This window comes from Lepidochelys kempii, chromosome 9 (assembly GCF_965140285.1).
Source record: "Lepidochelys kempii isolate rLepKem1 chromosome 9, rLepKem1.hap1, whole genome shotgun sequence".
In the NCBI taxonomy this organism is placed as follows: Eukaryota; Metazoa; Chordata; order Testudines; family Cheloniidae; genus Lepidochelys; species Lepidochelys kempii.
In genome coordinates, this window is record NC_136388.1 from 50,813,672 (window position 1) to 50,826,733 (window position 13,062).

The window sequence follows — 13,062 nt, forward strand, 5'->3', positions numbered from 1 at the left end:
GTCTAAGTTTACGTGGTCCTGCCTCAGCGCAGGGGCTTTAAGTGAGTTGGATTAATACAGTAATTAGAAGGGTTACCTGCCCCAGGCTATGGGCACCCCTGCCACAAATGACAAGAACAAACAACAGCTTCCCCCCAGATCTAGCAGAGCTCAACCCCAGCCACTCTCCAGTCTGCCCTGGCCAGCCAGATCTAACCCCACACTTTCTGCAGCAGCCCCCACACATAATGCAGCGTGTGCAGACCTGCGGAGGAGCTTGTTCCAGCACTGTAAGACCCTCATGGAATTCCTCTGTTGAACCCAGATCTGGCCATCCCGGCATGGCAAGAGAGGCAGGGTCTCCACTCAGAAGGTCCCAAAGCATTGAGGTCCCAGTTCAGCCAAGCACTTAAGCATGTGCTTAAATACTCTCCTAAATAGGGATGGATTAAGCACATGCTTGAAGTTAAAGCATTATGCTGAATCAAGGTCTTCCAGCTTTATAGGTCAAAGCCAACTCCTTCAATTCAATCCAGAAGCCATATCTATGAATGGGGTTGCACAGGTGTAAGATCGGTGCAGAATTTAGCCTGATAAATCCATATTAAACTGGCTTTCAAAAGCTGAAGCTAGGCACTGAGCTGAAAGTTTGATTATCCAGAGGGGTCGTGTCCATGCCAGGCGACAGAGAACAATGAGTACGCCCAGCTTCATTTCACTGGGAAGCACAATTTTACTACCAGCCTGTCTGCATCTTCCTCGGCTGCCTGGCAAGGTTTGGCAAGAGGGTTCTTTCGTTACAGCGAATGCCAGTGTGGTACAGCTTCCAATCGGACCCATCTACAATATGCTCAGTCACCTAGGCTGGGCAGGGGTACTTTGTAGCTAATAACTAGCGAAAGGACATATTTCCTAAGAGCCCGCTCTCCTCTCCCTGAATACAATCCTGCTGCTTCCGTAGGGTGGGAGATCACTAGGAACCTGACCTGCTAATGGCACTTCTCGTTTGCTAAATCCGCAATGAAAAGGCACCTTACCTGAGTTGAGGTAAAACCATTTGGCTGCCGTTCAGGTTTTGTCATTCTCCTCCTTCAGCTGCCAAGCATGTAGCCAGTGCTGTCCCTCCAGCCCGGTATGCCTGAGTCTGGGTGAGATCCAGCAGGGCTAGCAGAGTTTAAACCCCGTCCACCACTTGTTGCTGTCTGTTCAGTCCTCATGTCTCCATCTCTGTGGTGCTTTCCTTTGCCTCGGCATACACACAAGCCACACACCATGCAGATGGGCTGTAATTGGACAGCATCTGCCTGTCACTGACATCCTCGCTGCGCATCCTTGGATTTTTTAAAGGGACAGCCTAGTAATAACTCAACCACATAAACAACCTCAATCTCTTCCCCACACGTCCCTGTGTCATGCTGGCAGGTGTGTACATCGCAGTAGGTTCTGGGCATGATTACCAGGCAATAGATGGGAAGAGGTAGAGTCGTAGCTCTCTCACGAGTGCTTTCAAATTCCCTCCAAATTTCTGTCTTCAGTGCAGTGTCTTCTTCTATTGACAGGAGGGTTTTAAACTGCTCCCAAGAGACTGGATCTTACCTGCCACTGGCATTGGCTGTGGCTCCCCTTGTCCCAGGGATGGGCCACCCCTTCCTGCTGGAGTCTCAGTGGCTGGCTGCTTTGGGTTCTGTCCCTGAGGGGTGAGAGGGCGAGTCTGGCACTGAAATGAATCCAGCAGCCTCACAGAAGGGCGTACGGTGTACGGTGAGAGTTGGGGCAGGGTTGGGGTGGGCTGGCCCTGGCTGGCACTCAGGAGATCTGGGGTCTAGTCTCAGCTCCACCGTCACCTGCGGGGGTGAGTCATGGACTCTCTTTGGGTGGAACACCCTTCCCTACCTCTCCTTGTCCCCCACAAAGGGAGAGCTCCCCAAGTGCCATGCTGGCTGGGCGAGGTTAGCTCTCTCCTCCACAGGACATTGGCACTGCTTGCATCTGACCCTGGGCGCCCCCTCTAATGTGCCCTGCAGATTGAGCCCTCAGCTTGCCTAGAGTGCTTCCCTGGGGAAACCTATGCTGTGACTGCTCCTGTCCTGTGGCTGCATACAGGGTGTCTCCCCATTCCCCTGCTCCTGAGCGACCAGTTCCAGGCTCTGTGGGGCAGGGGCTGTCTCTCAGGGGCTCTGATCTTGGGTGGAGCCTCAAGGTGCTTCCCTACTGGATAATCACATTGTTTTCTGGGCCTCCTATCAGCCCTGACCCACTAGCAGCCACTCAGGGAGCAGGGGCCAGGGTGACATCTTTGCCCCAAATAGTCCAGCAGATTGCACGAGGGAAACCATTCTGTCGACAGCAGGGTGATCCATGCTGCCTCTGCCCTGCCTCTTCCTGCCCAGGCTGGCCACGTTGCACCTGTGCCAGCGGAGCAGCCTTCGCCAAGGGAAGCATGGCCCAGGAAGGGTTGTGGTCACACTGGGGCCGGCCCTGGAGCTGTCACCCAGCTACTCAGGAGCCATGGCGAAGCGGATGGGCTCTGCCCTGGTACTGACAGGCTCCCGGCTGGCCATTGCACGGCACTGCCTCATTAACCCAGCACATGCCAAAGCCCTTGTGCTCTCCCTGCTGAGGCCACGCTCACTTGGGGCAAACTCAGCCCCCCCAGCACGAGCCCTGCCAGAAGAGCATGCAGTGGAGGAGGCCAGGTCTCAGGGATGCACAGCCAAATTGTCCCCTGCAAGCAGGGGCCCCGGCCTGCCAGCAGCTCCGTGGCTTTCGCATAGGACCCGTCATGCTCATCAGTTTAAAGCTGCACCATCGACTCCCTCTGAGGGGATGTGGAGAGTCAAACCCATCGGGTTTGCGCTGGTCCCCGTCACAACTGCTCGGAGGCTCCTGGCACTGAAATCTTGGCAAGTGTTTGGGACCAGCGCAGGGACTGGCCAACTGCTGTCCCCATGGCATTGTACGATCTCTCCAGGGCACGTTCGGGGGATTAATAACTGCATTGCTGATGTGCCCAGCGAGCCGTGTGACTGCACCCCCCCCCACAAACCCATGTGCCTTCAAGGACACCCCCAGCCATTCAGCTTCCCTGTGGGGACAGTACAGGCTTAGCATCTGTGATCCTACCTGCCCCAGTCCCAATGCCATGGCCCTGTCTCAGGAGCTTCAGGCTGGCAGGGTGGCTGGGTTATGGGCAGATACAGAGAATACAGTTACTTCACTGGGAGCTGCTGACACTCATGGGAACATTAACAGCTTCGACATAGGAATGCGCTAGCCCTGGGATGGCCAGAGGGCTAATTCCAGTTATTAATTTAGGACTAAACACTCCCCTCAACCTGCAGAACCCCCAAAGATCAAGGGTGGAATGTGGCAGTTACGTAGCAACTAAACATCTAGTTATTATCCCTTAGTTGTTCAGTACCTTCACATCACATTCAGGGGGAGATATGCTCGTAAGGTTTACAGCACTATTTCTGCCTCTGTTCTCTCTCCCTTCCCTGTCTGTTCCTCTCTCTTCCTCCATCTGCTGTTCCTCCCCTCCAGCAACACCCCCTCAGATACAGTGATGAAGTAGTTAATGACAGGGGAAATGTCATCACTGGGCTGTAGGGATCTCACTCCAATTAGATGACTAGCAGGTTGGACAGTTCACAGCTCAGAGCTGTTGTTTTAGGCTCTCTGCAGACTCAGGCAGACAGCACTGCAGTGGTTTATACTCGATCCATGTTCAGATGTTTTTCTTTACAAGTGCCAGTGCTAGAAACGGACTTGTTTGTTTCACACAAAAGCTGAGATTCTTGGGATCCATTCAAATGCCTCAGCTGGGCTGGCTCTGGGACACCTCTGCTATAGGCTCAGACCCACATTTCTGTCTTTTTAGCCTAAGCTGGACATTATTTCCCAGTCAACACCCCACATGCAGGCAGAGGAGTCCAAAGGTCAAGCAGAGGATGGTGGCACCACTTCTAGGGGGAATGCTGTACAGACAGTGTACCTCCCCACATGGCCTGCAGGCCGTCAGCCCAGACACAGAGAAGGAGACGGGCCAGCAGAGGAGCAAGGCCTATGTTTCAGAGCATGAATTCATGCCAGGGAGGCTGGGGGTGAGTTCCCTCTCATTTATAATGATGTAAATCAGGAGTAGCTCCATGGAGAGCCATGGAATTACACCTGTGCAAAACCTGTGTATGTGCAAGCAGAATCAGTCCCCTCTGTACACATGGCAGATAACGGGCCAGATCCTGAACTGGCAGAAATGACCACTGGCTATGCCAATTTCTACCAGCTGAGGATCTAGCCTAAAGCATATTGCATGGGTAAAGCCATCCCTTGAGCTCTCAGTGGCCTGGTGGCTACTAAGGACTAATTTCCCCTCCCGGACACAGGTATTTATCACAAATGTATCAATGGCATGAGAGGACACTTACTGAATTAATTCTCTATGTCCTTGTTAAGTGTGCTGGTATCTCCTCAAATGCCATGAAATCCCAGCCCGATGTGGAAAGGCCCCGCTCCAGGCAGAAGGGAAGAAATAAGATCAAATGGCATTTGTAGGGAAAGCCATTCCAGAAAGGTAGCAAGCTAAATACTAAAAATGGGAAATGCAGCAGTCTGGCAATGCTAATCTTGTCTAAATAAGGACTCAGATCTGCTGCAAACTTGCCCAACCATCTCTGTACTGGAGTAAGCTATGGCCTAGGAATTTGTACACAAATTGTTTGGGTATTGGGGAACTTCTGTTTATGACTAAATTAGGCTTATAGTGGAAAATCAGCTCCTAGCATAACAACTATACAGAGACAATGTGACTGGCCCTAATGCAAGTAATGCCATTAATGCTAGCCTAGTCACTGCCATGCAGACGCGGAAGCGAAGCAAAGCTGTTTATTTTGGAAGCTGCAGCCCTTCATCTCCAATCCCATTAGAATCCAGCACTCTCACATTGTATTTTTATTCGGTGTGGCTGTCTAAATCAATGAATTCCAACATTTTGAGTGGCGAATTACACACAGTAGCTCCATGCACAGAGGGAGTTAAGTTCAGTAGTGACCATTTACTAAAAGGACATCATATGCAATTGATCTTAATTGTTAGATTTATTGAGTTAAGAGAAGCATTAAATAAAACATCATTCTGTCCCCTTATGCAAACGCTGAAGCCTACTTTGGTGCATCATTGCAGGCGAGATGCTGTTGTTCTGCATACACTGCTCAGTATATCGTTGTGGAAGGAATAGTTTGATTGAGCAAAGACTGACTAAATGACAGCAAAAAATCCCATCAAGACCAGCTACGGTCATCAAGGTCTAGCTGCACAAAGGGCCTTAGGCGCTGGGCCACTGATTGTTACAGCACTCATCGGGGATGGGGAGGGCCCTTGTGTCATGTTTCCCCTATGCCAGAGGAGGAGGAGGGTTCTGAACAGCGATCTGTCACCTCACAGGTGCAGGGCTGTGGGGTTCCCTCAGCCTCTCTGGTTAAAGCTGTCCTACGGCGGAGATGTAAGGAAAGAGAGCATGAGAATGACTGTACAGCCTGCTGGTTAGAGCACTTATCCAGGAGCTGGGACTCCCAGGCGCCAGTCCCCCTGCTCCAGTGACACTAATTATTTATCCACAATTCAACAGCTTCAACTGGAGAGACTGAGGGAAGAAGGCCACTGCAGAATAGCCCAGTGGTTAGAGCACTCCACTAGATCCCTGTTCACATCCCTTCTTTTCATTGGGTGGAGGGTGGACACGTATGGTGGTCTCCCAGATGAGTCTCCAAATCACTGGACTAAAACATAGGAGGGAGCTCCTCCTCCCCGTCCTCCTCCCTCAGCTGTTTTGTGTGAGCTCACATGTGGAGCCCGATCCAGTAAGCATGCTCAGGGCGCACCTAACGGATTCAGCCCCACATGCAACTTAGATGCCTAAATCCCTTTGTGAACCGAGGCCAAAGTGCTACACTCCGGACCTCTTCCTGATCCACTGCTAGCTAATGGGCTGAGAGGGCTTGACAGATGTTCTTGCTAAGCAGGTTTATATGCAAACGCTTTCACAGCCTGTTTTGAACTAGTTTTGATCTGGAGATCCTGGTCGGCTAGCCTGGGAGTTACATGTGACTGGCTGGCGAAAGGATGTGACCACATCATTCATTTCTAGCGATGAATTGTGGCAGGGTGGGAAATCAAAGATCAGTGTCCAGCGACTTCATAAGGAATGGGAATCTCGAAGTGGATGTTTGGGGGCTGCACAGGAATCCAAAGGAAGAATAATGGGACTGCAGTCTATCTCCCATGGTGCTACTGCCCTCAAAATGCCTGGTCCATACGTGTGCCTATTTACGACACAGACACTTTAACAGCAGCTATTTCAAATTCAAACCCAAATATGCACCCTCACCCACCTTGTCTCCATAACCTGGCTTTCCCGAGTCAACCCCCCCTTGTCCTCTAGAACCACTCGCCAGCCACGTTTGACTGCTCCGGCACTGCGGGGGGATGTCAACGGCTGGGGGCACAATTTAGGCCCTGACTGCTGGATGCTTTCTGCCCTGGCTGCTGGCATGCTAGCATCTAAGGAAGGCGACTAGAGCTGGTTCAAGGAATAAACTCAGATACAATGCAGTTCCAAGCATGTTCAGGGCCAAATATGAGGATGCTGGGCTTTAACAGGGGTGCCAGGGACCCCAACCTAAGGAACAGAGCAAGAAATAATAGCAGTAGCTGCTCAACCTAGATTGGGGTTAATTCCTTTATAACGTGCTGCCCCATAACCCCACTTGGGAGTCAACATTTTGTGTCAAAACCAGTGAGATGACAACAAGACCGAGTAGCTCGCACAGACAGGTTTCAGAATAGCAGCCGTGTTAGTCTGTATTCGCAAAAAGAAAAGGAGTACTTGTGGCACCTTAGAGACTAACCAATTTATTTGAGCATAAGCTTTCGTGAGCTACAGCTCACTTTATTGGATGCATTCAGTGGAAAATACAGTGAGGAGATTTATAGACACACAGAACATGAAAAAATGGGTGTTTATCATGCACACTGTAAGGAGAGTGATCACTTAAGATGAGCTATTACCAGCAGAGGGGGGAGGGAGAAAACCTTTTGTAGTGATAATCAAGGTGAGCCATTTCCAGCAGTTAACAAGAACATCTGAGGAACAGTGCGGGGGGGAGGGGGGGAATAAACAAGGGGAAATAGTTTTACTTTGTGTAATGTCTCAACCACTCCCAGTCTCTATTCAAGCCTAAGTTAACTATATCCAATTTGCAAATTAATTCCAATTCAGCAGTCTCTCGTTGGAGTCTGTTTTTGAAGTCTTTTTGTTGAAGAATTCCCACTTTTAGGTCAGAAATCGAGTGACCAGAGAGATTGAAGTGTTCTCCGACTGGTTTATGAATGTTATAAATCTTGACATCTGATTTGTAGGCGTTTGTCTCTGTCTGAGGGGCTGGAGCAAATGCGGTTGTATTGTAGAGCTTGGCTGTAGACAATGGATCGTGTGGTGTGGTCTGGGTGAAAGCTGGAGGCATGTAGGTAGGAATAGCGGTCAGTAGGTTTCCGGTATAGGGTGGTGGTTATGTGACCATCACTTATTAGCACCGTAGTGTCCAGGAAGTGGATCTCTTATGTGAACTGGCCCAGGCTGAGGTTGATAGTGGGATGGAAATTGTTGAAATCATGGTGGAATTCCTCAAGGGCTTCTTTTCCATGGGTCCAGATGATGAAGATGTCTATATGCGCTATATTTATGACATCTTCATCATCTAGACCCATGGAAAAGAAGCCCTTGAGGAATTCTACCATGATCTACAAGATCTCTATCAAGCATTCTTAGAACTACAATACCCACCTGCTGAAGTGAAGAAACAGATTGACAGAGCCAGAAGAGTTCCCAGAAGTCACCTACTACAGGACAGGCCCAACAAAGAAAATAACAGAACGCCACTAGCCATCACCTTCAGCCCCCAACTAAAACCTCTCCAACGCATCATCAAGGATCTACAACCTATCCTGAAGGACGACCCATCGCTCTCCCAAATCTTGGGAGACAGGCCAGTCCTTGCCTACAGACAGCCCCCCAACCTGAAGCGAATACTCACCAGCAACCACACACCACACAACAGAACCACTAACCCAGGAACCTAGCCTTGCAACAAAGCCCATTGCCAACTGTGTCCACATATCTATTCAGGGGACACCATCATAGGGCCTAATCACATCAGCCACACTATCAGAGGCTCGTTCACCTGCACATCTACCAATGTGATATATGCCATCATGTGCCAGCAATGTCCCTCTGCCATGTACACTGGTCAAACTGGACAGTCTCCACATAAAAGAATAAATGGACACAAATCAGATGTCAAGATTTATAACATCCATAAACCAGTCGGAGAACACTTCAACCTCTCTGGTCACTCGATTTCTGACCTAAAAGTGGCAATTCTTCAACAAAAAGACTTCAGAAACAGACTCCAACGAGAGACTGCTGAATTGGAATTAATTTGCAAATTGGATACAATTAACTTAGGCTTGAATAGAGATTGGAAGTGGTTGAGTCATTACACAAAGTAAAACTATTTCCCCTTGTTTATTCCCCCCTCCCCCCCAGTTCCTCAGACGTTCTTGTTAACTGCTGGAAATGGCCCACCTTGATTATCACTACAAAAGGTTTTCTCTCCCCCCCCCCCACCCCACTCTCCTGCTGGTAATAGCTCATCTTAAGTGATCACTCTCCTTACAGTGTGCATGATAAACACCCATTTTTTCATGTTCTGTGTGTCTATAAATCTCCTCACTGTATTTTCCACTGAATGCATCCGATGAAGTGAGCTGTAGCTCACGAAAGCTTATGCTCAAATAAATTGGTTAGTCTCTAAGGTGCCACAAGTCCTCCTTTTCTTTTTACACACAATAGAGACACTTCCAGGCCAAGAGATCCCAAAGCACTTTACAAATAAGTCTGTAGAGGAGCCACAACATTCAGCATCCTCCGGGTCCAAGGTGAGTGATGTGAGTGTGATCAGGTGCAAGGGAGAGGTCTGATATCCAGGACGGTGCCTCTGACAGAGGTAGAGAAGTGACATGAGCTCTGTGAAACCCTGGGCTCCGGAGTGTCTTCCAAGCACGTGCCTTCCAGGATGTCTGAGCTCAGGGCTACGAGTGAGACATAGCAACTGGCTGATGGGGGGGAAGGGAGACACCTGCTTTGTATTCCGTGAAGCAGTACCAGTGCCAGCCTAGACAAAGATCCCTGCTGTTCTCCAAGCCCCAGGAGAGCATGACCATGGCTGACATACACAGGAGCAGCCAAGGTTCAGAGTAGGCATCAAGAAAAAAACAGAGGGTACCTGGAATGAAAGGGAGGGGGCAGTGGGAAGACCCCATATGGACTGGCCTAGGAGGGAGGTGCTGGCCTAAATCCATGCTCAGGTGCCCCTAGGAGTGGGGCGAGTGTGGTGGATGGAGCAATGTCCCTTAGAAAGAGGATGTACGGTAGCCCAGGTGCGTCAGCAGCAGAGTGAGGGCAGGCCGTGGGATCTGCTGCCCGTCCCCATTAGTGTTAGCATACACCATGACAGTAGGGACTGGGGGCCCCAGCAAGGACGAGGCACTCATTGTGCCAGGCGCTGTACATAACACAGGGAGAGACAGCCCCTGCTGTGCAGAGCCTACAATCTCCACAGGTGAGCCAGAGGAGCCATGGTACAGACAGGGAACTGAGGCCTAAAGAAACTCGGGCCCAGAGTTACAAAGGGACTTAGGCGATGTGACGTTGGGCGTTGCGGAGCCTACCAAATCACAGGCTCACACTGGGATCCATAAAGCTGCGTTCAGTGCCTAGGGTCCCTATAAAATGCATGGGGAGAGACTTGCACCTGAGAATGTGCCCACAAAGCCAGCATGCTAGGTGGGACTGCCTAAGCCAGCCAAGGGGAGGTGCTGATACACAAGAGCGGGACTCCTCTGCCCATGGGACTTAGAACTTTTGTGAGTCCCTCCCCAAGTGACGGGCCCAAGCTCCCCCAGGGAGTCTGTGGCAGAGCTAGGAACTGAACGCAGGTGTCCTGGCCCGGTACTAGGTGGAACCACACATCAGAAGCCTTTCACCTCTAGAGATATGGGTGGGAAAACTGGCCCATGAGTTAAGTCTCTTTCCAGGTCCCACATGTGCACATCCCAAACCCACTGCTAACTTAGCCAAAGCGTCAGGCTCCGCCCAGGAGAAAGCCAAGACCACAACAACAGGGGAAGTTGCCAGCTAAATTTGTAGTGCATTGGCAGAGCTGTGTGGGGCAACTCCTGCAAGGACGACAGCCTGGCACAAGCTGCTGCCATCTGTGTCTCACGAGAGTGCTGCATTCACTCGCAAGTAATGATACAAGAGAGTGAGAAGGAGAGTCATGCAGCATGGCATGTTACCCACAGTCCCACTGATCCTGGAGGGTTAAGCCAAGCTACACACCCAAAGCCCCAGTCTAGAGCAACAGGAGACAAGGGGACCAGGCAGGCAGATCTCCATGACACTTCTCCCAGCTTCGGAAAAATCCATCCCAGGTGGCGGCCGTAACATCAGTAATAGGCCCCCAAAAGAGCAGTCACCTTCTGCAGCAGTTCCTTGTGGTTTGTGTACAGTGGAATTCTCTTGTCCACCAGCTGCCACCGGACGCACGCCTCTGGGTCGCTGCCCTGGAGAAACTGGGAGAGGAAATCAAAGACGTTACACGCAGGCTCACATTGCCACAGAATGCATATTTCCAGCTGCACTCGGCACGTGGCTGGCACAGCAAAGCCTGAGACGGGATGGCTCAGGTGTGGACGAGCTGTTTTTCCCAAGCCTTGATTACCCAGGACTAGCATAAGCACGGACCATTGGTGTTTTAACAAGGGAACGCCAACAGTGTTGGATAAAAGCCAGTTCCTGGGGCTATGTCCTCGCCACCAATGAGATGCCGTTCCTTCCCCCAGGACACAGCAATGGCCCGGCTGCCCTCCCTCAATGCTGAACGAAGGCGAGAGTCAGGCAGGTAATAGATTTTGAATGAAGGAAGTCATCTAACTTTCCTGGGATCTGGTCTCATGGTGCCTGCTGCTGCATGTACGGTCCTTACACAACAAACTTAACAGCATGCCCTGCTCCACCACTGCGCTTCTCCCTGGTCTAGGGTTGCCAACTGTCTAATGGCACAAACCCAAACACCCTAGCCCCGCCCCTTTCCCAAGGCCCCACGCCTGCCCCACCCCTTCTCCGAGGCCCCTTTCCCCCGCTCACTCCAGCCCCCCTGCCTCCATCGCTCGCTCTCCCCCACCCTCACTTGCTTTCACCAGGCTGGAGCAGGGGGATGGGGTGCAGGCTCTGGGCTAGGGGGTGGGGCTGAGGGGTTCAGAGTATGGGAGGGGGCTCCAAGCTGAGCCTGGGGCAGGGGGCTGATATGCAGGAGAGGGTTTGGGGTGCGGGCTCTGGGATGGAGTTTGGGTGCGGGAGGGGGCTCAGGGCTGGGGCAGAGGATTGGGGTGCGTCAGGAGGTTCGGGGTGTGGGCTTTGGGAGGGAGTTTGGGTGTGGAAGGGGACTGAGGCAGAGGGTTGTGGTGCGGTAGGGGTTCAGGGTGCAGGCTCCGGCTGGGCAGTGCTTACCTCGGAAGTGGCGGCATGTCTGGCAACGGCTCCTGTGCTCACAGGTGGCCAGGCGGCTCTGCATGCTGTCCCTGCCTGCAAGCACCACCCCTGCAGCTCCTATTGGCTGCAGTTCCCCATTCCTGGCCAATGGGAGCTGCAGAGTTGATGCTTAGGACAGGGGCAGCACGCAGAGACCCCCCCCTTGCTGCGCCTCCTCCTAGGAGCTGCTGCCAGACATGTCGCTGCTTCTGGGAGTGGTGCAGAGCCAGGGCAGGTAGGGAGCCTGCCTTAGTCCCTCTGAGCCACTGGAATTTTTGCAGCCTAAAATCTCCTGGATTGACTTCAGTAGTCTCCAGGAGATTGAGCCTGATTCCAGGAAACTCCCGGCCAAATCGGGAGGGTTAGCAACCCTACCGTGGTCTCTCCTCCCTCCCGCCTATTGTTCTCCTCTTGCAGACCCTTTTACTCCTTCTCCCCCATGCCTGGCTCCATTTCTCCACCACTCCCATTGCTATCCAGGAGCCCTCTCTCACCTGCTCCTTCTCTGCATTGTCCAGGCTGGGTCCCTCCCACCTGCAGGCAGAGAAGCAGGATGGAATGGGACCACAAGACTTGTGGGCACACCACCACCGCGCTGCTGAGATCTGGGCCATTCCCCGAGCTCTGCGGCTTGATCCCACACCCACCCAAGTTGGCATGAGGCTCTTCATTGACTTCAGTGAACGTCTGCTCAGCCCTGTCCTGGGGGCGAGGCCTTTCTGTGCAGAAGCTAGTGCTTTGTGAGACAGAAGGCAAAAGGCATTTACCGAGTTCAGCTGCTTCATCTGCACGTCGTTCTTATCTTCAAAGTGCACGTTGATGGCCACTGTCTCGATCCAGGCATTGTCCATGTTCCTGGGGTCATCGACGTAGCCTTTGTATACCTGAGGGACAGAGGAGGCAGCTGGGAAGGGTTCCCCTTGGGTTTCAGTGTGCTAGCAGAAGGTCAGCTGTGACCTGGCTCAGGAGTGCTGGAACGGGGGGGCCATGCCCCCCCCACTTTTTACCTGCCGTAAGGGCGAGCGAGAAGGGGAGGGCGTGGAGAGGAGTGAGTGGGAGGCGGGCTGTTGGGGGGAAGAGAAGGCATGGGGGTGGGGCCTCAGGGAAGGGGTGGTGCGAGGGTGGGGCCTCTAGGAGTAGGGGTGGTGCAGGGGCGGGGCTTCTGGGAGAAGGGGCAGCAGGGGGACAGGGACAGGGTTTGGGTACTGGTTGCCCCGCCCACTTGTAAGGAACTGTGACAGAGTGTGGGCTGTGGGAAAGTCCTGCTTTCACATACAGCATCCCTCTCATGGGACGGTCCTGCAGCCAGAGGTGTCCCAAGGGAACTCTGGCACATTGCCTGGGAGCTCTGCTTAACCACAGCAAGTCCCATGCAGTGGTTGTTGTGCCCTGCAGGACAATCCTGGCCTGTTCTACCATTCCTCCGTCCTCACTTC

At 52.3% G+C, this 13,062-nt stretch overlaps 1 protein-coding gene across 4 annotated transcripts in view; it reads right to left on the bottom strand.

Annotated features, from left to right (window-relative positions):
• Positions 1 to 8,893: 8,893 nt before the first annotated feature.
• Positions 8,894 to 13,062, bottom strand: part of TRPM2 (transient receptor potential cation channel subfamily M member 2) — a 49,007-nt gene continuing 44,838 nt past the window's right edge. For 2 of the 4 annotated variants that reach the window (XM_073360331.2, XM_073360327.2), the window contains 3 exons: positions 12,394 to 12,510; positions 12,121 to 12,160; positions 8,894 to 10,668 (listed from right to left, as the gene is read on the bottom strand). In XM_073360331.2, coding sequence (XP_073216432.2) covers positions 10,418 to 10,668; positions 12,121 to 12,160; positions 12,394 to 12,510 — 408 coding nt within the window. In that variant the 3' untranslated portion in view covers positions 8,894 to 10,417. The remainder of the gene's footprint in view (positions 10,669 to 12,120; positions 12,161 to 12,393; positions 12,511 to 13,062) is intronic. The other 2 variants (XM_078854209.1, XM_073360329.2) reach the window with 1 other exon arrangement.